Genomic DNA, 20702 nt, shown 5'->3' with positions numbered 1-20702 from the left:
GCTGGAAGGAGGGGAGATTTGTAGAGACAGAGATGGGCACACAGAGCCCAGGCAGCCCACCTGTAGCCTTAACCATACAACGCTGAACATCCCAACACAGACTCACCCAGAACAACCCAGGGTGAGTTCCAAGCAGAGATGCCTGGACAACCTACGGCTTTCATTTCCCTGTGTCCTGAATCTGTCCACCACCACCATCTTGCCATCTTCTCTGTGTAAAAGCTTTTCATTTACTGAGCACTGCAATTAAGTGGACTCTTCCTCTGCTGCAAACAAAATAACTTCAGTGGCTGAATTAGAAATGTCTCAATGTGTTGCTGCTGAACCGCCAAGGCAGCGGACGACGGGATGCCCTTAGACTAGGACACAGGAGACCTAGATCCCGCTCCCGGAGCCACTGCGCCTTCAGTCCGCATTTACTGAGCACCTACGCATGGGAAGTGCAGACGCGGTCCCCGCCCTCAAGGAAACCCACAGTCCAGCCGGGGGGAGACCGCACGCAACGGCCAGCCCTGCGGACCGGTGTTACAAAGGCAGTTAAGCTCCAGATGTTAAGGAAGCGTCGAGGGGACTGTCATCCACCGCGACCCTTGCTTCTCACTGAGCTCAAGATTCTGTTCACTAAAACGGGGATAATTCCTTCTTAAGCTGCTGAATGGTGCTCTGGGGGTCTCAAAGACCAAGGCTCCTGGAAAAGTATAAAGGGCAATTCAAAATAGGGACTGTGTGTGATGAACGACGCACTGGGGCTAATCCACGCTTGAAAAAATGTGCTCCGTTCAGCGGCGCCATAGGCAAGCGCGAGCAGAGGGCAACAGCGGGTGCTACTCGCGGGTACCTGCTCCGAAAAACAACACACTTGACCCAATGAGGGGGAGGGAACCCAGAGCAAACTCCAAAGTTAGAACCTCGGAAGGAGACCCCCTCCGGCACTCAGCACCAGTGGCCACTAGCGTCCTTCCCCCGCGTCACTCTCCAAGTACTCGGCACGGGTCCCCAACCTGGAAACCCTAACCCGAGGTCCTCACGGGCCGGACCGGGACGCCGGCGCCCTCTGGCGGCCAAGCGCGGACTCTGACAGCTCGGAGGGCGGGGTGTGGGACTGACGACCTAAGGAAAGGGTGTTCTTCTCGCGTGAACTAATGGCGTCATCAAAGCGACGGGCCCGGAAGGAAGTAGCGTGTGGAGGGCGTGGCGGTTTCTACGGTTGCACGGGGGTTCGGAAGAGTACGGAGCGCCTGGAGGGACAGCTTGGTACGCGGCCCCCGCCCCTTAGTGTGCGCACTGGGCCTAGTTGCGGCTCCCGGCCGAAGCTCATCAGCCGTTCTCCGGGGCCCCAGCTCCCGCAGCCTCTCTCCCTCAGGAGCGAGAAAGCAACCCCTTTCTGTTCCATCCCTTCCCCGCGAGCCCCAGGGCGCTAGGGACGCGCGACCCTCTCTCCGAAGAGGGCAGGGAAGGGGCGCGGGTTGAGGGCGGGGTGGGGGTGGGAGCGTTTGCAGAAAGGACGCAGCTGCAGATCGGTAGCTGGAGTCCGCCACGGTAAAATAAGCGCCTCGTAGACGTCTGAGCCCGAGCTGTGTTAGCCCCGGGAGGCAGAATCCACGCCCTGCGCGGGTGGGCCCAGGCACGCCAGACTGTGAACTTTGCTGTCAACCATCGTTTTTCCAGAGCCTTCGTTGTTTAGGAAATGAGTCTCTAGATGCCAGCTCTTTCTTATCCTGGTGCTTGAACGCAGTTGGTCCCAGGATCCTAGTCAGCCCACCCTGGAGAACCCTCTTTCTCCTCTAACCATGGGCCTGGGGGACCTGTCAGGTGCAAAGTGCCAGGCAGGTGTGTGGGAGGGTGTATTCAGAGCCCTCCCCGGTTTGGATCCAAAGGAATAATTGGGAAGGTGGACGAAAGGCCAGAGAATCCCATCATGTGAACTCTGCTCACATGCTGACTCTGTCGCTCCAGCATCTGAAAGGAGTAAATAATGGTTTCCTTTGAAATGGCAGGCAATTAGGACTGGGAGGCTCTGACCAGAATTACATAGCCACAACTGCCTGTCATTTGACATCCTCTGTAATTTGGGCAACATACTGCAGCTGCCTCTCTTCCCTTTTACTAGCATGAGTGACTCCAGTGACAGCACATTCGTGTTCACAGGAAGAGAAGGCTGTGTTCTGAACGCTGCCCAACTGGCACTGGTTCTCTCTTGGGGCCCCGCTGTATCTGGAGCAACTGCCTCCTGGGGGAGGTAGGGAATATGATCCCACAGCTGGGGGAGGAGTGGGAATGTTGCCTGAGAACAGGATGAAGAGAGTTGGACATCTAGCCTTGGTACAACAGGCTAGCCATAGTACATCTAGCCATAGTACAACAGGCTGGGCCTGAGCCACTTCAGGGAGCTCAGCTTAGTGGGGTCCTCTCCCCGTTGTGACTTCTCTCCTACGTGTTGGACCACGTTTTCCTGCGTCTTTTTCCCTAGGATACAGGTTCGCTGATGGCTCAGTTGGGAGCAGTTGTGGCTGTGGCTACCAGTTTCTTTTGTGCATCTCTCTTCTCAGCTGTGCACAAGATAGAAGAGGGACATATTGGGGTGTATTACAGGTAAGGAAGAGACAGAAGCTTGCAGCTCCCTGTTAAATGTCTCTTTCCTCGTCACTGTCTAGCAGATTCTGTTGATTATCTGTGTCTGTTGAATAAAGGAGTCTTTTTAGATGGAGCTGTGGTGTCAGTGACCATGAAAGGGACATACACACACACTCTTATATGCATATATAAACGTGACTCTAAAGCTTAATTGTCTTAAGTTGATGCCATGGGTGGTGGACAATAAATGTGTCTAAAGATTTAGAGACAAAATCTAAAGGAAACCAGATCCTCTCTGAAACATTGTTTTCTCTTGCATCCCTCCCCGGAATCTTGGTGCCACAAGGTTACCTCCCATGAGTTCTAGTTCTTGATGGAAACGAGGAGCTAGCCTGCTCTGCTCGTTTATACCCACTCTTGAAAATTAACATTTCAGGAAAAAGGAATCCTTCAGACTGATCTATATCAATCAAGGCAAGCCCAAGAGTAGTGATTCTTATAAGAAAGAGGAGCCCATTGCATCTCTGTTGCTGGGTTTTTTCCTTTGTTTGTTTGTTTTGGGGGGGGGGGGATGCAAAGCAAAGAAACACTTATAAATCTTGGGTTGCTTTCCTCTCAGTAACCTCCGTGACTCAAGTTTTTTGCTTTAAGCCATTATGAACCCCTTATATGTGCCCAAGATGCCTATTCCTGGACTGTCAATAGCAATTTCTAAGTTTCATTGGGCTCCGTTCTCCCCTTTATTTCTCCCCACCTGCTGCTCATTTGTGCCCAAAAAAGGCTTTTAATTTTGTTACCCTTTACATATAACTTGGTTCTGAAGGTCACCCTACTGCCCAAAAAAGGTATGCAGATGATTTTTAAAGCATTCTTAAAATTACTCTTTTGGTTGTTCGTGTCCCTTGACTCCAGTATTAGTGCAGTTAGTCGGTAAATGTATTACCGGACTTAACTGCCCCCCAAGGATTGCCACAAACTCAACGGGTATGACCAAGTAAAACAGACTTCCCCTTCTGTTAAGGATTGCCAGGGATCCTGCTGTCTTCATTCCACTTGGCCCATAAGCCTATTTTTCCTGCCTCGAAAGCATGAATAATGGTTTTGTGTTTTGCCATCAGGCTTCCTAGAATGTCAGGGTTGAGCTGACAGGAAGGGGTCTACGGACATGGCTCGGGCACATGTCATTCTGTATGAGATGTTTATGAGGGCGTAGAGGAGGTGGGTGCAAATAGTGATTGCTGTCATTGCTAGCTCTTGCTAAACCTCCTCTCTCTCCTCTGCAGAGGCGGAGCCCTTCTGACTTCCACCAGCGGCCCGGGTTTCCATCTCATGCTTCCTTTCATCACATCATATAAGTCGGTGCAGGTGAACTGGGCTTGTGGGGCATGTTTGGGCCTCTGCAGGTTTGGGGTGTTGGCAAACAAATGATTTGGAATTATTTCCCATTAGATGAGTAAATGCCTCTTCAAGGAATGTATATATGTAATGTATCGTGTCTATAGAAAGAATGAGGCCCCATGAACCGCATACTCTGGAGCTTTATTTGATTGTTGAAATGGCTGAATGGGGTCATTGCCTTGACCCATCGGCCCCAGCTGGGAATTATTTCTTCACGTCAAGGTAGAGCCAGAGAAGAATGTGCTGAAGATAAAGAAGGACAGTAGGATGTGTGGGTCTGTGTGTTTTCAGTCACAGGTTACCTAGATAAATGGGAATAAAACATGGTAATTTTGCTGGTTCTTATTTGAACTTATAGATGTGAATGTAATTTGAGGGGTGGGGGGAGAGGAAAGTTGGCCTTGGTGAAGTGGGCTGACGTCTCAAGGAAGACTAGGATTAATTATAACAGATAGAAGGCCTGGCTCAGATAGACTAGCCATCTTTGAAGTATGTCCAGCTAAGAGGGGTAAGACGTAGAGGATGATTTTTGAACCGACTCAGGAAAATATCCTGGGACAGGAGGAAAATATCCTGGGACACCAGCATTCTCCCTGTTCATTTCTTCTGCCATCTCCGGTGCTCGATGGTTTTCAGAGTGCATTTGTGCCCAGGATCTTAGGAGTCTCACAGTAGTGCTGAGAAGGGGCTGAGCCAGGTTAAATACAGAATCCTCTAGTTTCAAAACTAGTGAAAGGAGGACAGTGGAGATAAAGCGATCTTAGAACTCCTCATCCAAGTTCTTTTTTTCTTTTTTTTTAACGAAACCATTATTACACAGCTAGTGCATATGGTGATTCACTTACAGTGAAGCTGGGGTAGGTACCTTTGTTCCTCTGAGTCAGACACCCTGTGTAAATAAAGAAGATTAGACAGAGTATTCTTGTTTAACAAGGCCAAAGGTCAACCCAGATAACCTCAAGGACCAGGCGATTGGGATTCCAAAACTAAGTTACTTTACTCCTCATGGCCCATTTTATAGCCATTTTATGTCTTCTCTGTTTCTAGACCACACTGCAGACAGATGAAGTGAAGAATGTGCCTTGCGGGACTAGGTAAGCTGCCTGGGGTGAATGGGGTAAGCCTATGTCGGCGGAAGGACTGGCTGTTAGCGCTCACTGTTAGAGACAGTGAAGGGAGAAGCATTCCTTCTCGGTGGTCTTACCAAATTCCCTGCCTCCTTGCTCCCTTGACTCCGATTTGATGAGCACATGTGGTGCCATAGGAAAAATCACAGAAGGTACGCAGGTTCAGGAAGACCTTGAATTCTGTGCTGAGTGTAGGCTTTTTCCGTTATAAGTGAAGATCCACTAAAAGCTCTTAGCAGATAAATGACTTGATAGCTGGGGAATGTTGTAAAGGTAAGGGCTGACCTCAGGGTCTAGAAATCCAAACAGAACACCACTCCAGTGGTCTGGGTGACAAGTAAAGAAGGTCCAAATTGGAATAGAATCACAAACCACCACCACAAGGAAACATTCAGGCAAATCCAGAATTAGGGCATCTCACGGGACAGCTGACCTGGTGGCATCACAGGGAGGAGCTTTGGGTTGGAAAGCAGACCTAAAAGGTATAAACAAAGGCATGGTGAGCCTTAATTAGAACTTGGTTCAAAAATGCCATCTATGAAAGACGGGGACTGGCTGAGTCAGCTCGGGCAGCCATAAGAGAGGGCCACAGACTGAACGGAAACAGAGTCCAAGGTGCCAGCAGGCTTCGTCTCTGGTGAAGCCTCTTTTCCTCGCTTGCAGATGGTGACTTTGCAGTGTCCTCACGTGGCCTTTCCTGGGTGCACACAGGCAGAAAATCTCTGGTGTCTGCCCCTTTTCCTTTACCAGTCCAATCGGGTTGGGGACCTACCCCTATGACTTCATGGAGTCTTAATTACCGCCTTATGGCCCTGTCTAACTCAATACAGTGACAGGGGGCTTTTAAGAGTTTCGGCAAATGGACTTTTGGAGGGCGCACAATTCAGTCCCTAACAGGAACAACAGGAAACTGGAATACGGATCTGGTATTAGAGGCCGTTGAGAAATTATTGTTAATTTTCTTAGATTTGGGACATAGAAGGATGTCATTATACCTCAGTGCATGTTGCTCACTGACATGTTAAGGGAGAAAGAGTATCATGACGGCAACTCACTTTGAAATGTTCAGCATAAAAAGCAGAGCAATCTGTAAGGTAAATGTTAGCGATTGCTAAATGTAGGTGTTCATGTATGCATGTGAGTTGTATTGTTCTTTTAGCGTTTCTGTATGCTTAAAATTATTTCTTATGAATATGTGCCAGGAGAGGGAAGTGCTGAACCAAAGTGATGGTCAAGACAAAGGGAGAAACAGTGACCATTGAGTCCCACGGTGGCCTTCTAAATGCTGAGAAATCCTTCACTTTTCTTTTCCCATCAAAAGGCATTGCAGATTCAGCAGATACGAACTGTCCTCTTCCTAGTGGCACCCAGAAGTTTTACTTTTCTCCTTATGGAGATACTTTGAGGAGGTGTGGTTTCTCGGGAGATGGTGTTCTTGCTCTAAGCTTGGAAGATTCCTACTTGGAGATCTCGTGCCTTCCGGCCTCCCGTGAACTCCTCTGCTCCTTTTCTGCCAGGTCACACACCTGATGCCATCACCTAGAGACGGCACTCTGTTCCAGAGCCTACTGGTGACTTCTTTCTTCCTTCTTCCCCCAACAGTGGTGGTGTGATGATCTACTTTGACCGAATTGAAGTGGTGAACTTCTTGGTCCCAAATGCAGGTACGTTTTTCCAGTTGACCTTCACTACCGACTTGCTTTGCCCAGCATGTTCCCCCCATCCGCACTGCCACCCCGCGTCTGTCTCAGCACCTCCGGCGGGGAGAGCTGCTGTGTCTGAGAAAGGGAGTCCTGCCTTTTCTGACTGCAGTCCTGCCTTCCCTCCCAGTGTATGACATCGTGAAGAACTACACTGCTGACTACGACAAGGCTCTCATCTTCAATAAGATCCACCACGAGCTGAACCAGTTCTGCAGTGTGCACACCCTTCAGGAGGTCTACATAGAGCTCTTCGGTAAGAAAGCCTCTGCTGGCCGTAGCATGCCTCCACCGCTGTACCCGCCACCGCCTACTTCTGAGCTATCGTAGGGGAGGATGGGTTCCCAGGGATAGGAAGTGTCAAAGAAGCCAGTGCCTGGGAACTGGTCCCAAGCAGAACTTCTAGAAAATGTTGATGACAGTGGCAGAAGGTCATGAAAGCCGGTGAGCCTTGCGCACAGGCATACATGGACTAGAGGACTCCTGGCCCGAATCAGAGGACTGGAAGGCAGAGCATTGCGACTATCCCTAAAACAGCCTTCTGTAATGAAGACAGAGTGCATTCTAGAAGAACCTTAGAGATTATCCACCCCAAAACCCTCATTTTCAGGTGAGGGGACGAAGGCCCAAAAAGGAAGTTTTAGAACTATTTCTTAGCAGAGCTGAGGCTAGACCCCCCCTCTCCTGGCTCTCGCTTCAGAGTGCTTCTCTGTCCGCCACACTGAAAGAAGGGCCTCCAGGAGAGGTGAGGAGGACAGTGGGGCTCACATTTAATTCTAGAAGCGGGACAAGGACCAGAGCTGCTTAAAGTTCCTAGTTTCTTGAAGCCTGCATGCATAGAGATGAATAGGAAAACACTTAAAAGAATCCACATGCTTACGTACACACTTTTTGAGCTTTTTTACCAGTCAGAGTAAACATAGCCTGACTTCAGCAACAAGAGAAAGAAACAGTTCAGTAATTGTTCGAGCTCTTTTGTGGTTAAGTGTTCTCTTGAAGCTTGCTGCCAGAAGTTTTCTAGTGGCCAGTGCTAAGAGTAAATGATAGTACAACTATTCCTGATACTAGGACTGGACAATGTCTCTTCCCAGGACTCTTCATTAAAAAGGACCCTGATAGAATGTTTCGCAGAGTAGATAGGAGCGGGGAGGGACCCCTGGTGCTGCCCATGAGTTCAGTGAGGGAGCCCCTTGCCCACATTTCTGATTCGGGTCGTCTTCAGAATCACTTCTAATTTCTCTGCAATAGAAAATAAATCTAGGGACGCCTGGGTGGCTCAGTTGGTTGAGCAGCTGCCTTCGGCTCAGGTCATGATCCCAGCGTCCTGGGATCGAGTCCCACATCGGGCTCCTTGTTCAGCAGGGAGCCTGCTTCTCCCTCTGCCTCTGCCTGCCATTCTGTCTGCCTGTGCTCACTCTCTCCCCCTGTCTCTCTCTGATAAATAAAAAAAAAAAAAAAAATTAAAAAAAAAAAAAAAAAAAAAAAAAAGAAAATAAATCTAAATTCACTTTACAGGGTTTGAATTCAGCATGCTTTAAAGAAAAATTCTGTGAATTTGCTATTACTAGTTTTTTGGTTTTTGGTTTTTGGTTTTAACTTCAAACTAAGAGCACTTTATAAAATAGCTTTCATTTTCTCAGGGCGCCTGGGTGGCTCAGTCATTAAGTGTCTGCCTTTGGCTCAGGTCATGATCCCAGGGTCCCGGGATTGTTCCCCACATTGGGCTCCCTGCTTGGAGGAAAGCCTGTTTCTCCCTCTCCCACAACCTCCTGCTTGTGTTTTCACTGTGTCTGTCTCTGTCAAGTAAAGAAATAAAATCTTAAAAAAAAAAAAAAAAAAAGTATTTAGTTTCTCTCTAGCCCTGGTTTTAGAACTTGTGCAATTAAAAGAACACTTTAAAGCGTTTGAAACAACAAGAGACAAAGGACTGTAACTTCCATGAAGAGAAAATGAAAATATGAAATTGTTTTGCAATAGAAAACTTCTTACTGTCTGGGCACCTGGCAGGCTCAGTCGGTGGAGCACACAACTCTTGATCTCGGGATCGTGGGTTCGAGCCCCACACTGGATGTAGAGATTACTTAAAAATGAAATCTTTAAAAAAGAAAAAAAAAATTTCATATTGCCCAAGAGATAAACTTAGTAGCTTAGTGAAACTTCTTGTACAGTGAAGCTGGGAAAATGTAATTGCTTTGAAATTTTCTTTCTTTTTAAAGTTACATCTTTCAAGCAAAAACACTGCCTTGGTTAGAACCTATTTGTGTCTGTAAAGGAGGAATTCATGTCTCTACTCCCATTCCTAGAACGTGGGAGGTTTTCCACTAGTTGTGTCTGTCCTCTCAGGACTCATGGCCCTGACTTCCCTCCCACATGACTGTGTAATTCTCATCCCTGCTTACGCTGATGCCTCCTCTATACCTGTCCTACAAAACACTACGTAGTTCTTATTCAGCAATGACCTGTGGCAATCTCTTTGTGTAATGTAACCTAATCTGCATTTATTTGCATGACTATAATGTATAAACAACTTATTACCGATATTACTTTCATAATAAACCACCTAACAACATATTTCTTTTTTTTTTAAGATTTTATTTATTTATTTGACAGAGAGATCACAAGTAGGCAGAGAGCCCTGCAGGACTCCATCCCAGGACCCTGAGATCGTGACCTAAGCTGAAGGCAGATGATTAATCCACTGAGCCACCCAGGTGCCCTGTGGCAAAATATTTCTTCCAGATTTTCCTGGAAAGTTATGAGCCCAGGACCACGGTTGTCTGCTTTAAGTCAGATATAATTTGGCCTAATAAATGACTATTTATTATTAACTTAGGGAGGGCACAGAACATCTCAAAGTTTGGTTGGTATCCTATTAAGAAAAAAAATATATTAAAAAAAAAAAAAAAAAAGAAAAAAAATATGAAATGTGATGTTTATCTGTGGCTGTCAAGTTGTTAAACACATACTAGGTCTGAGGTGCTGCCTTCTGGGCATTTCTCCCTCATGCTAAGAGGCTTGTGAGAGCATATCCAGTGTGTGGAAACGTTAAAATCTCTTGCTTACCGATCAGACAGTTGAAGATAGTGTTGTTTTAAAGCATAAAACAGCCCTAAAAATTAAAGCATAGTAATTAAACAAATGTATTATTTTGGCTCCTAACTAGCATGAACACATTACTGAACTTCTGTGGGCCTCAGTCTGGTCTGGGCATCTTTTAAAGGCCCGGAGTTCCACTTGCCATTCCTCAGAGGCCCCTGTTTTTTGGGCACTAGTGGCCAAAAACAGCCACTTAAAGTGGGTGGCATCTGACAGGGAGGTGATTCAATTCGGATGTCCTAACCTGGTTCTGTGGAGTCTTCTCAGCACCGTCCAAGGTCTTACCGAGGACCTCCTGGGCAGGGCTCAGGAAGAGAAGGCCCGGCCAGAGAGGGCAGCTATGGGGGCTGTAGGATCCCGGCCACAAAGAGGGGGGTTGGGAGGGGTTGTCAGAGCTCTTCCTACACTTGCCTGTGAAACAGCTCCCATGTGAATTCCACACAGAGCAATCAGGGCCAAAGCAAACGACTATCAAAAGACTCGGGCTCATTTCCAGAACCATAAATTGTCATTTTCCCCACTGTGTTCTTTGATGGAGTTCTTAATGGAAATAGTCTTCCTTGGGGCTTTCGTTGACGTCAGAGTCTATTTTTCTTTTAGAAACTTCTCAAATGACTGGATTTCAATGGCTTGGCTCTCTCCGAAATACCTAGCATAGCCACTCCACCTTCCTTCCTCTCAAAAACAGGCTGCCTGGCTTCTCTTTAGCTGCTATTGTCTAGGAAAAGGCTGCCGCCTGACTCAAGAAATGTGCAAGACTTGTTTGTCCTTTTTCTTATTAAAGCTCAGTTTCCTTTTGGGCAAGGTTGCTATTTTCTTTTTTTAAGTTTGTTTTTTGTTTTTTTTTTTTTTGACAGATCACAAGTAGGCAGAGCAGCAGGCAGGGAGGGGGAGGGGAAGCAGGCTCCCCACTTGATCCCAGGACCCTGAGATCATGACCTGAGCCGAAGGCAGAGGCCTAACCCACTGAGCCACGCAGGTGCCCCTAGGTTGCTATTTTCTACAGCCTCCGTGATTTTATGTGGAGGCCACAGGAAAAGGATGCTCTCACATCCAGCTTGCACAGAGTGGCTGCAGAGGCATGTTTCTTTGAAAGATGTGCCAAGGATCTTCAGATTTCTGGGCTCTGATAAGCCCTCTGCCTTGGAAAGCCCTTTGGCCCGTAGGGTGCATTCTTGAGCTGGTGGTATAGTTTGTCCTCTACCTCCATGCTTTCCTCCACCCTATATGTAACCACAACTCTTGCCATCTTTCTTGATTCCAGATCAGATTGACGAAAACCTCAAGCTGGCTTTACAACAGGACCTGACCTCCATGGCCCCTGGGCTTGTCATCCAAGTAAGCATGGCCACAGTGGGAGCCTGCTCTGCTGAAGGGGCATCCCCCCCTTCCAGAGGATGTCCTTTTTGTGCAGGAAGATGAAGGGCCAGTGGGCGGTGCTTCTGTCCCTCCCCACCCTCACCTTCCTGTGCTGTTTTCCTCCTCCAGGCTGTGCGGGTGACCAAGCCCAATATCCCTGAGGCGATCCGCAGAAACTACGAGTTGATGTGAGTATTTCTGCTGCCCAAGCTACACCCACCACTCTCGCCCGCCCCGCCCCCACCTCATCCCATCCCAAAGTTAACTGAAGCCGCGCCAGGAGCTCATTGCCCTTCTTGAGTATTCGTTACAGCCCATCACTCTGCGAGATGGAGCAGGTGCGTCTGGATGGTCACCTGGGCTCCGTAGCTGTGGTGGAGAGCCACAGGAGAAGCCCTTCCCAGCAGTGCTGCTTTTTACAGGGCCAGGGGACATTGTGCTTCCTGGGTCATATCAAAGACGATAGGAGCAAAAGGTGTTTAAGTGGGCAGGGAGGTGCATTTTACCAAAGTAAATTATACTTTATTTCCCACAAATGAGTTATTTTGGAGGTGAAAGAGAGCCGTGTTACTGTCTGCAACAGACCTGCTTTTCCCTGGGACATTGAACAGCCTTCCAGGAGACAGGACAAACTCAGTTTGCCTCTCCTCAGCGGAAGTCTGGCTTCTCTGGGAGACAGTGAAGTTCCTCAGTAGCTTCTTCTATGGTGGCCTCACAGCTTTTTTTTTCCCCCATCAGGGAAAGTGAGAAGACGAAGCTTCTCATTGCAGCACAGAAACAGAAGGTGGTGGAGAAGGAAGCTGAGACGGAGCGGAAGAAGGCCCTCATCGGTCTGAATGTGGTTCTGCGATCCCCTCACATGGCAAAGGGGGCTGGTGGGGGTGGTGGGAAGCTGAGAGGTAGCCTCGGGCACTGTTAGATCACACAGCCCTCCAAACCCTTGCTGGGGCGCAGGAGTGGCATTCGTACTCCCAGAAACAGAGTGGAAGTCGTCAGATCACAGCTAGGGGCAGTGCATTTTGAGTCTCTCCTTACGTTTGAAATGAAAAGAACCTTTTTCTTAATGCATAAACGGATAATAAGAATGGCTGATAACCTGTCGAGCAGGTATCATGGGTCATGTACTTTTCTAAGCACTTACATGTGCTCACATGTACTCCTTACAACCACCAGGTGACATAAGTTCTATCGTTAACCTCATTTTCCCGAATCAAAGACCAGAGGGTTTAAATAACGTGCCCAGGGTCGTATGGCAAGTAACTGGTAGAAACGGGATTCAACCCCAGGGACTCTGTCCAGAACCTGGTTCGTAACCACTACACTGGATTATCAACAGTGACTAACTGCTTCCCAAAGTGAAGTGGTAGGGAGAAACTGTTTGGAGAGTATCTTACTCCTTAGCCTATTTGTTCAGGAGAAATACCCTTGTGACAGGAGAGGTGAGAGCCTGCTCCTCGCTTCTGTCATGGGGCCCAGGTCTCTCCGTTTACTGTCTTGTGCCGATGTCGTGGTACTGCCCTCACTGGTACAGCCCACCTGTGCCCCTCGCCGGGCTCTCCTTCTGAGCTAACCCACCGGCCTGCATCAGAGACTCGTGAAGGGTCAAAGAGTCCAGCTTTTGAAATACCAAAGCTCTGAGCCTTTTCTCAACTTTCTTCCTGTAGAGGCAGAAAAAGTGGCTCAGGTCGCAGAAATCACCTATGGGCAGAAGGTGATGGAGAAGGAGACGGAGAAGAAGATTTCAGAAATTGAAGGTGAGCACAGATGACGTGAATGCCCAAGGTTTCCTCGAGCCCCACCTTGTGACAAGGGGGTGAGACGGTCATTTCCTTCATACTTTCATCTTTGTTCTAAGATGTGATGATTTCTTTGGAAAATCACTTTTTCTCTGTGCTTTGAGTCGACTTTGGGGGAGATACGGGCCAGGCTGGCATCAGTTTTCCATTTCAGAGAGCGTTCGCTCACTCAGCAGACGTCCACTGCGTGCGGCTAGGCGCACTCATGTGATGCCTAAGGAAAAAGGAAATCACTGAAGGTCCTGCTCTCTGGCAAGGGTCTCAGAGCCTAGGAAGTGAGCAAAGAGGTGAGGCCAGAACTGCAGCTCCTCCCTGTGCCTTCCGTAGCCCCCGTGCACGTCAGCAAACACCACAGCAAACACCTGTCATGAATACCAAGGCAGCTGTGAAAGGGACACCTTTTCAGCACCAATAGCACGGGAGCTGGAGAAGGTTTTCTCTGCTGGCTTTTCTGAACTCTGTTCACCTTCAGTTCCCTGCCCCTAAGCCCTCAGCTCGTTCCCACCACCTACCCTTTCCTTCATGTGGTGCCTTAAATCAAGCAAATTCTAGGACAAAAATGGGCCCTTGAGGCCCACCTTCCAAGTCCTATGCCCACTTGGACTCACTGTGGGACCTGTCAGGCTTTGAGAAGGCCCGGTAAGGAGCCAGCTAGGATTTTACAGGTCAGTGGCTCCTCATTAGGGAGCTCTTGGCAAAACAAGACATTCTTATTTCTTGTAAAAACATGTCATCAGGTGCTCAGGCCACTTGACAGCCACCTGCAGCCAGCACCCCTGCCAGACTCCACCCTCCTTCCGCCCAGGGTCTCGCTGGGGGTGGGCAGGAAGAACCCACCCGCAGACTGGCTGTCCTTACCAGGCTTTTGGCTACAGATATCGCTCACGGGAGGCTGGCCTCATTCCCAGGGCAAGGGAGTAAGCAAAAGTTTTGCATCAGCTCGACAGAAAGCGCATCTCATCAGATTGAGGAAAAGTGTCGCATGCGCAGTGGAGGTTGAAATAGGACTTTGTCCAAACAGGTGTTGGTCTGGACCGCGGTGTGTAGTGGCCTTGTTTAGAGTTGTGCCAGCTTGCTCACTGTTAACAAGGACCTTTTTGAAATGAGCGATGGAAATAAAAAGGGAAACAAAGTTGGAGAGGGACCGAGCTGTTTCTTTAGGTGGGGTCACCTCCAGCTGGGCTCCTGGGGCTTTTGCTGAGCCCCGCAAGAGGGATGAGGTGGAGAGCTCTGAGGCTCGAGGTGGGGGCAGGCCCCATGCGGCTTCCACGCAGAGGAGCGGCAAGAGGAGTCAGTGCGGGGAAACAGAAGCATCGGTGGGCTGCAGTGCTTCTCCGGAGCCTGCTGTCAGAGAGGTTGCTGGGCACAGCAGCGGCCTTGCTCATCTTTAGTCCCCACCGCAGGGGGATGCCATCCAGGCACCTCCTCATCATGGTTGATTTTCAACCACGACTTGTGAAATAGGGAAAAACACCTCTTTCCGTATTTTGCAACAGAGGAAACCAAAGCACAGAGGCAAAAAAAAAAAAAAAAAAAACCTCGGTCTCCCCGAGGTCACAGAGGCAGACAGGGGAAGGGCCCAGGGCCCAGTGTTCTGGTGGCCTCTGCCCTGCACTCGCTGCCCTGTTGCCCACAGATGCTGCGTTCCTGGCCCGGGAGAAGGCGAAGGCCGATGCGGAGTGCTACACCGCTATGAAGCTGGCCGAAGCCAACAAGGTAAAACCCTGGGCCACCTGGGGAGGGGAAAGTCTATTTGGCCTTGCACTAATGTTGTTTGAGAGCTCCGGATGTCGGATGGCTGCCACCGGCAAAGGCCCTCCTGGCCAGAAGGGATGGCCGCTGTGCTGTGGGGCACAGGGGCTGCCCATCCCCTGAGCCGAGCTTCCGCAGAAGTTGTATCATCGTGTGAAACAGAAACTCCTCAGACTGGCAGCTCTGACCGCGCAGATCCATTAGTGCCCCGTCACTCGGAGAGCCGTGAGGCCTGGAAGAGTCCAGGGGGCGCACTGCTTGGACAGAGACCCTCTGTGAAGGGTGCCCCCCAGAGCTGTCCCGGATCGGACTCCACCTGGGCTCTGCTTTGTTTCTTCCAGCTGAAGCTGACGCCGGAGTACCTGCAGCTGATGAAGTACAGAGCCATCGCTTCCAACAGCAAGATTTACTTCGGCAAAGACATCCCGAACATGTTCGTGGACTCTGCAGGCGGTCTGGGCAAGCAGTTCGAGGGGTTGGCTGACAAGCTGAGTTTCGATGATGAGCCCTTGGACGTAGACCCGGAGGAGAATTGAAAGTTTTTGTATACAACCTCAGAGGACACTTACAAGAGATCTTTATTTTTGAATGATGAACCGGGATGCTCCTCCCTCCCACACTACCTGCTTTGACTCTCTTCCACATTCTGTGGAGCAAAAAGAAGAAATGGATTTAAATCTATTCCCCTTCCTGGGAAGGGAGGGCTGGGATTGATGATTTGGGGTCTTACTCAGGTAAGCGGGTCATGTGACTTCTGTTAAGATGGGCGAATGGTGGGTTTGACCTTTGCCCTCCAGACACTCATTTTAGCCCTTTGACGCTGGCGTAAGGAGGGATTTGATCATTACCGAGGGGGAGAGATAGAGGGTGTGGCCTCCAGGTGATTTGCTTTTCCCCATTTGGGGAAAGGCAGCCCAATTTTCTCACCTCTGCCTCCAAGGATGCCTGTGGGGAAGGCTCAGCCGCTGAGTAGCTGTGTGCTTGTGAGTCTGCCCTGAGCTGGGAGCAGCAGCTGCCGAGAACGATGGGCTTTGCTGGTATTTCTGGCGGCACATGGGAGTCGTTTTGGCAGCGCGCTCTCTGGAGCTCTCACAAGGAAGGACTGGTGCTAGGTTTTGCAAGCTTCTCTCTCCTACCCTCCCCACCCCAGGGCTTAAAAAGCAGCGATTTCTGACTACATTCCAGAGTCCGGGTTTGGGCATCACCCACAATTCTTCTTAAAACTCTTCACCTGTTCTGTGATTTTTTTTTCCCCTCTCGAATCTCTTCGTTGATTTCACTCAGCATTAGGAAGATAGGCACAAACAACCCAAGTGTCTTACTAGCTGCTCAAGGGGGTCGCTCTGTCTCTCAGCCAGCGTGGTACCTGCTTGGCAAAGTGCATGTGTTCCTTGAGGCCTGGCATCTTTCTCACCATGGAGGTTCTCTGTCCAAGAGCGCCTCTGGGGACGGAGGAAAGACACCCGAAGGATCTCCTGGTCTTACAGCCTACAGGCAGTCGGTCTGACGGAGTGATAAAAAGGGAACCCGCTAGTAGCATGTGTTTTGAAGTCTAGGGCGCCAGCAGCCACACAGGGGTCAGACCGAATGTCCTACCTCCAGAGACAGTTGTGGGGTACACATCACGAGCTCATGCCCAGGTCCCTGGCTTGGAAGGGCTGCATCAAAATCTGTTCGAATGGTTTGGGGTGGTTTTTGTTGGTTTGGTTTTGTTTTGTTTTTCCCCATTTCTAGTTAGGAAAATTTTGTGTCATTCTGGGAGATTTGGGATGGAGAAGACCAACCGTGAAAGGAAGGTTTTCTTATATCCTGAAATCAGAGGGAGGAGGTGGGTTCCAGCTTATGTAGGCCATGAGCTGTGTACCAGACTGTGAGGTTAACTCCCCTTTCACTTGCAGGCGTGTTGGTCTTCTCCATGACAAACTCCAGCTTAGGGTCTGCCCTTGTTATTAGCTGCCCCCCCCCCACCACCACTACCAAAGAAACTACCACGGTACCCCTTTTCCCTCAGCGAAACTATGAACCATACCTTCTGGCACAGATGCCCACCTCATTTTTGGTCCCGTGCCCAGACTTCTGCTTTATTGGATGGCCCCAGAATTCGGGCCAGCTTGCTCCCAGGTAGCACCAGGCTTGTCGAGAGTTTGGGGAGCATGCAGCCTGCTTAGGTAGAAACATGTTAACTCCTCTTAATTCAAGCATTGCCCTTACCTGTTCTCATTTCTGGGACTTAAGAATTCTCACACCAGTGGTCCTGGTCACACTTCGTGCAAGCAGCCCACTGTTCCTGGCAATGATGGTTTTTTTGTGCTCGAAAGTGCTTGCAGAAGAGCCTCCCAAGGCCAACATAGGTATCCATTATTAAGATCTTCTCACCCTCCTCCCATTTCGATGCCATTAATCCCTTGTTGGGAACAACATGACACATGACATCTAGTATCCCCATACATATTTTTCTGCTTCCTCTACTCTGAGATTTGCTGCCTAGGCCTCAGAAAACACTACTTCAATAGAACAAAAAGCAAGGATCTCTCCACCTCTCAATAGCACGTTTGCTCAGGTTCTTCTCTTGAAAGCCCAATACTAACATCCTGTGACAGCTTGACCCTTGCACTTGATAAACTTTAACCACAAAAGAGCCTCGAAGTCAAATCCTGCTGCCCCTGCCTCCCTCAATGCTAATGTTGCTTCCTCTTTGAACAAAAAATAGAAATGTCATAGTGCCCCTCCGTTTAAATTCCGCGGTTAGCTGCACCCGCCTGAATAGTAAAATCATGGAAGTTAGCAGTTTCCTCAGCACGGGACGACTAACCAATCTGTGTGATTCTGTGTCTTCAGCACTCACTAGAAAATCTGATCTTAAAACATTGGAATCCTAAACATGTAAAATGTGACAGCCTACACATTTGTAGGCAGTAAAGTCATGGCTGCTATTTGTAAATGGAACTTCTATCAAAATAAGTAACTTTATAAAATTCAGTTTTTGTAGGATTTTTCCAAGGAAAAGGCACCTTGGTTGAATATTTCTCATTAAACTTTACAGAAGTGGTTCCTATTCGTACTGTTTTTAATCACTTTTTTAATATAAGGACAGAATATTTGCAAGGAAGCCAAAGTTTGTTAATAGTTTTTATAAGACTAAAATAAAATAAATATGAAGGGATCTGTGGTCATATTAACTTGAAGGAGGAAAAATATAATTGAAAGAATTTTGGCAATATATTGACTCCAAAAAAAAAAAAGTTGTTTTCTAAATGATCTGTTGTAATTTCTTTGGGTCCATATATCTTTCAGCACTGTTGGCTTTGCCATTTACAGAGAGTAAGTAGTGAAAGTAAGGTCATCATCTTACTGACTTCACATTTTAAGTTTGATTGAAGATAAACTTCAATCCTCAGTTGAGAATAAACCTGTATGTTGACTAGTGGCTGCTCTGTGTCTGTGAACTTAACGGGCTACTTCATTAGTTCTACTTGGTAGGGTCCGAGCCACTCTTCTATTGCTTCCTTAGAAAGGAAGTAATAGTCAATCAGCTTGTGTTTGTAATTTCAGTTTCTTTTTATTTCTGCTTTTGTGTAAGCTGGTGATTGAATAATCAAAAGTAATTCTACTTTCAAAGAGCCCCAGCAGTTTAATGACCCCCTCTGTAAATGAGAAATGATTCTTGTTATATTAATCACTCTATAAATAATGTGCTGGATTAATTACCTTGGGTTGATAGCTGGAGGAATTGTTTTAGACAACACTAAAGGTGTGAATTTATATGTTTTATTTTCAGTCTTGATAAATAAAATCATTCTTCTTTGTATTTACTTTTTTATTAAAGTGAAATTTAGCGATAGCTAATATTAGGATAGGTGATACAAAGAAATAAAACATCCCTCCCTAGTGCATGGAGTGCAAGATCACCCTAAAAATATATTCAGATGAATACCCCCATTATTAATGTAGAAACAATAAACAACTAATTTGTAAACATGGCATGATTCTTGGTAGGTGCTATGGAAATTTATCATTTTAAAGAATCCATTCACTGCTGCAATTCTGGCCCCAAGGGTAGAGATCATTTCAGTTGACCCAGAACTCATTTTGATACCAATTCAGTCAGAAAGTCCCAGTCTCTACTCTGGAAAGTTGCCCAGCCTAAAGCTGCCAAGTAAAATACACGATGCTTGGTCCAATTTGAATTTTGTATCAACAACTAATAACTTTTTGTATAAGTATGTCTCAAGTATAGCAGGAGACATAGTAAAAAATTATTTATATGACATGCACATTTAACTAATTAGCCTGTATTTTTATTTGCCAAACGTGGCAACCCAAGCCCAGGCTTTCTTGGGTTTTTAATGGTGCTCTCAGACTTTCTCTGTTGGTGTGCGAACCACTACATACACAATATGAACTTCCAGTTGAATAGGTAAGTTAAGAATATAGTCCCCGGGGTTAGACTGTCGTGATTCAGGTCCCTGCTCGACCACTTCCTATGTGTATGGTATTAAATAATTTTTTTTTCTTTTTAAAGATTCTGTTTCTTTATTTGACAGAGACAAAGATTCTATTTATTTGACAGAGACAACGAGAGAGGAAACACAAGCAGGGGGAGTGGGAGAGGGAGAAGCAGGCCTGCCCAACAAAGGGCTCAATCCCAGGACCCTGGAATCATGACCTGAGCTGAAAGCAGACACCCAATGACTGAGCCACCCAGGCACCCCTTAAAATAAATTCTTTACCTTCTCTGAAAATCACTTTCTTCATCTATAAAATGGGTTGAGTGGATTAAATGAAATTCTGTGTGTGAAGGGGTTAGCACTGGGTCTGCCATATATGACGTTTTCAGTCATCTGGGAAAACAGGCTAGAGAGCACACAAATATTCAGTGGGTACCACTAAGTGGAAAATCGAACAAATGGGATAACAGAGTAAGATTACAGGTTGCATAGTGCAGAGAGGAAAAAGGGAACAATATTGGAATGCAGCAAACAGTACTGAGAATACTATCTACAAAAATGTCCCATGTACAAATGAAGCAGGTTTGGCCCTCTTGAGAGGAATTCCCAGTTTGGGAAAAAAAGACTTTAAGAGGAGGCTAGCAAAACAAAATGTTAAAACCAAAATTTAAAAAGTAAAAAAAGAAAAAGAAGCCAGGGGTGCCTAGGTGGTTCAGTTGGTTAAATGTCTATCTTTGACTTAGGTCATGATCCCAGGGTCACCCTTGAATGAGTCCGGCATCAGGCTTCCTGCTCATTGGAGATTCTGCTTCTCCCTTCCCCTCTGCTTCCCGTGCCCCCAGCTCATGCTGTCTGTCTCTCTCTTGCTCACTCTCTCTCTCTCAAAAAATAAAGTTTTTTAAAAATTAAAAAAAATAAAACCCATAAGTTGACCCCATAAAAGGTGGAAGGGGAATTTAATGACTTCACTTTATAAAAGTTGCACAAGGGTTGGCTAGGTATTCTCTAGCTCCTTTGAGACCAGTGAAGAGGAAATTAGCTTGCACAGTAGAGTATTTTAAAAGATTTCACTTAAGGTAAGATTGGCTAAAACTTGAAATCAGGAGAAGTAGTCATGTGCAAATAGAAAGTAAATTCAGGGGCGCCTGGGTGGCTCAGTGGTTATATGTCTGCCTTCGGCTCAGGTCATGATCCCAGGGTCTTGGGATCGAGCCCCACATCAAGCCCCGAATCATGCTCCCTGCTTGGCCAGAAGCCTGCTTCTCCCTCTCCCACTCACCCTGCTTGTGTTTCCTCTCTTGCTGTGTCTCTCTCTGTTAAATAAATAAAATCTTAAAAAAGGAAAAAGATACCCAGGGATTGATAGGAATAATGTTTTCTTCTCAGACGGTCTTCTTGGGGAGGGTCTGTGCTGTTTGTGATGGTTTCAATGTCATTCTTTCTATATGAAAG

General features: G+C 47.5%; 1 protein-coding gene across 5 annotated transcripts; it reads left to right on the top strand.

Moving 5' to 3' along the window:
- Window positions 1–1139: 1139 nt before the first annotated feature.
- On the top strand, window positions 1140–18610 carry ERLIN2 (ER lipid raft associated 2). Of its 5 annotated transcripts, none has more exons than XM_059156016.1 (13): window positions 1168–1254; window positions 2111–2239; window positions 2471–2592; window positions 3858–3939; window positions 5020–5066; window positions 6702–6763; window positions 6930–7055; window positions 11160–11233; window positions 11384–11442; window positions 11993–12084; window positions 12919–13008; window positions 14687–14766; window positions 15144–18610. In XM_059156016.1, exons 3-13 carry the CDS (start codon window positions 2486–2488, stop codon window positions 15336–15338), a joined length of 1014 nt encoding a protein of 337 aa, XP_059011999.1. In that variant the 5' UTR covers window positions 1168–1254; window positions 2111–2239; window positions 2471–2485; the 3' UTR covers window positions 15339–18610. The 5 variants fall into 5 exon arrangements, with proteins under 5 accessions (XP_059011998.1, XP_059011999.1, XP_059012001.1 ...); XM_059156018.1 differs by having other exon boundaries at window positions 1200–1254; window positions 2149–2239; XM_059156017.1 differs by lacking the exon at window positions 1168–1254 and adding an exon at window positions 1268–1539.
- Window positions 18611–20702: the final 2092 nt, after the last annotated feature.

This window comes from Mustela lutreola, chromosome 18 (assembly GCF_030435805.1).
Source record: "Mustela lutreola isolate mMusLut2 chromosome 18, mMusLut2.pri, whole genome shotgun sequence".
NCBI classification, from domain to species: domain Eukaryota; kingdom Metazoa; phylum Chordata; class Mammalia; order Carnivora; family Mustelidae; genus Mustela; species Mustela lutreola.
Note: the sequence above shows the minus strand (reverse complement) of the source record. Positions and strands in the feature narration are given on the sequence as shown.

Bases quoted from the DNA above. Each gene is read 5' to 3' on its own strand.
- ERLIN2 (XM_059156015.1), top strand. From the start codon at position 2,486: ATGGCTCAGTTGGGAGCAGTTGTGGCTGTGGCTACCAGTTTCTTTTGT. The intron at 2,593-3,857 runs GTAAGGAAGAGA...TCTCCTCTGCAG, and splicing joins CATATTGGGGTGTATTACAG to AGGCGGAGCCCTTCTGACTT. The intron at 11,234-11,383 runs GTAAGCATGGCC...TTCCTCCTCCAG, and splicing joins CCCCTGGGCTTGTCATCCAA to GCTGTGCGGGTGACCAAGCC.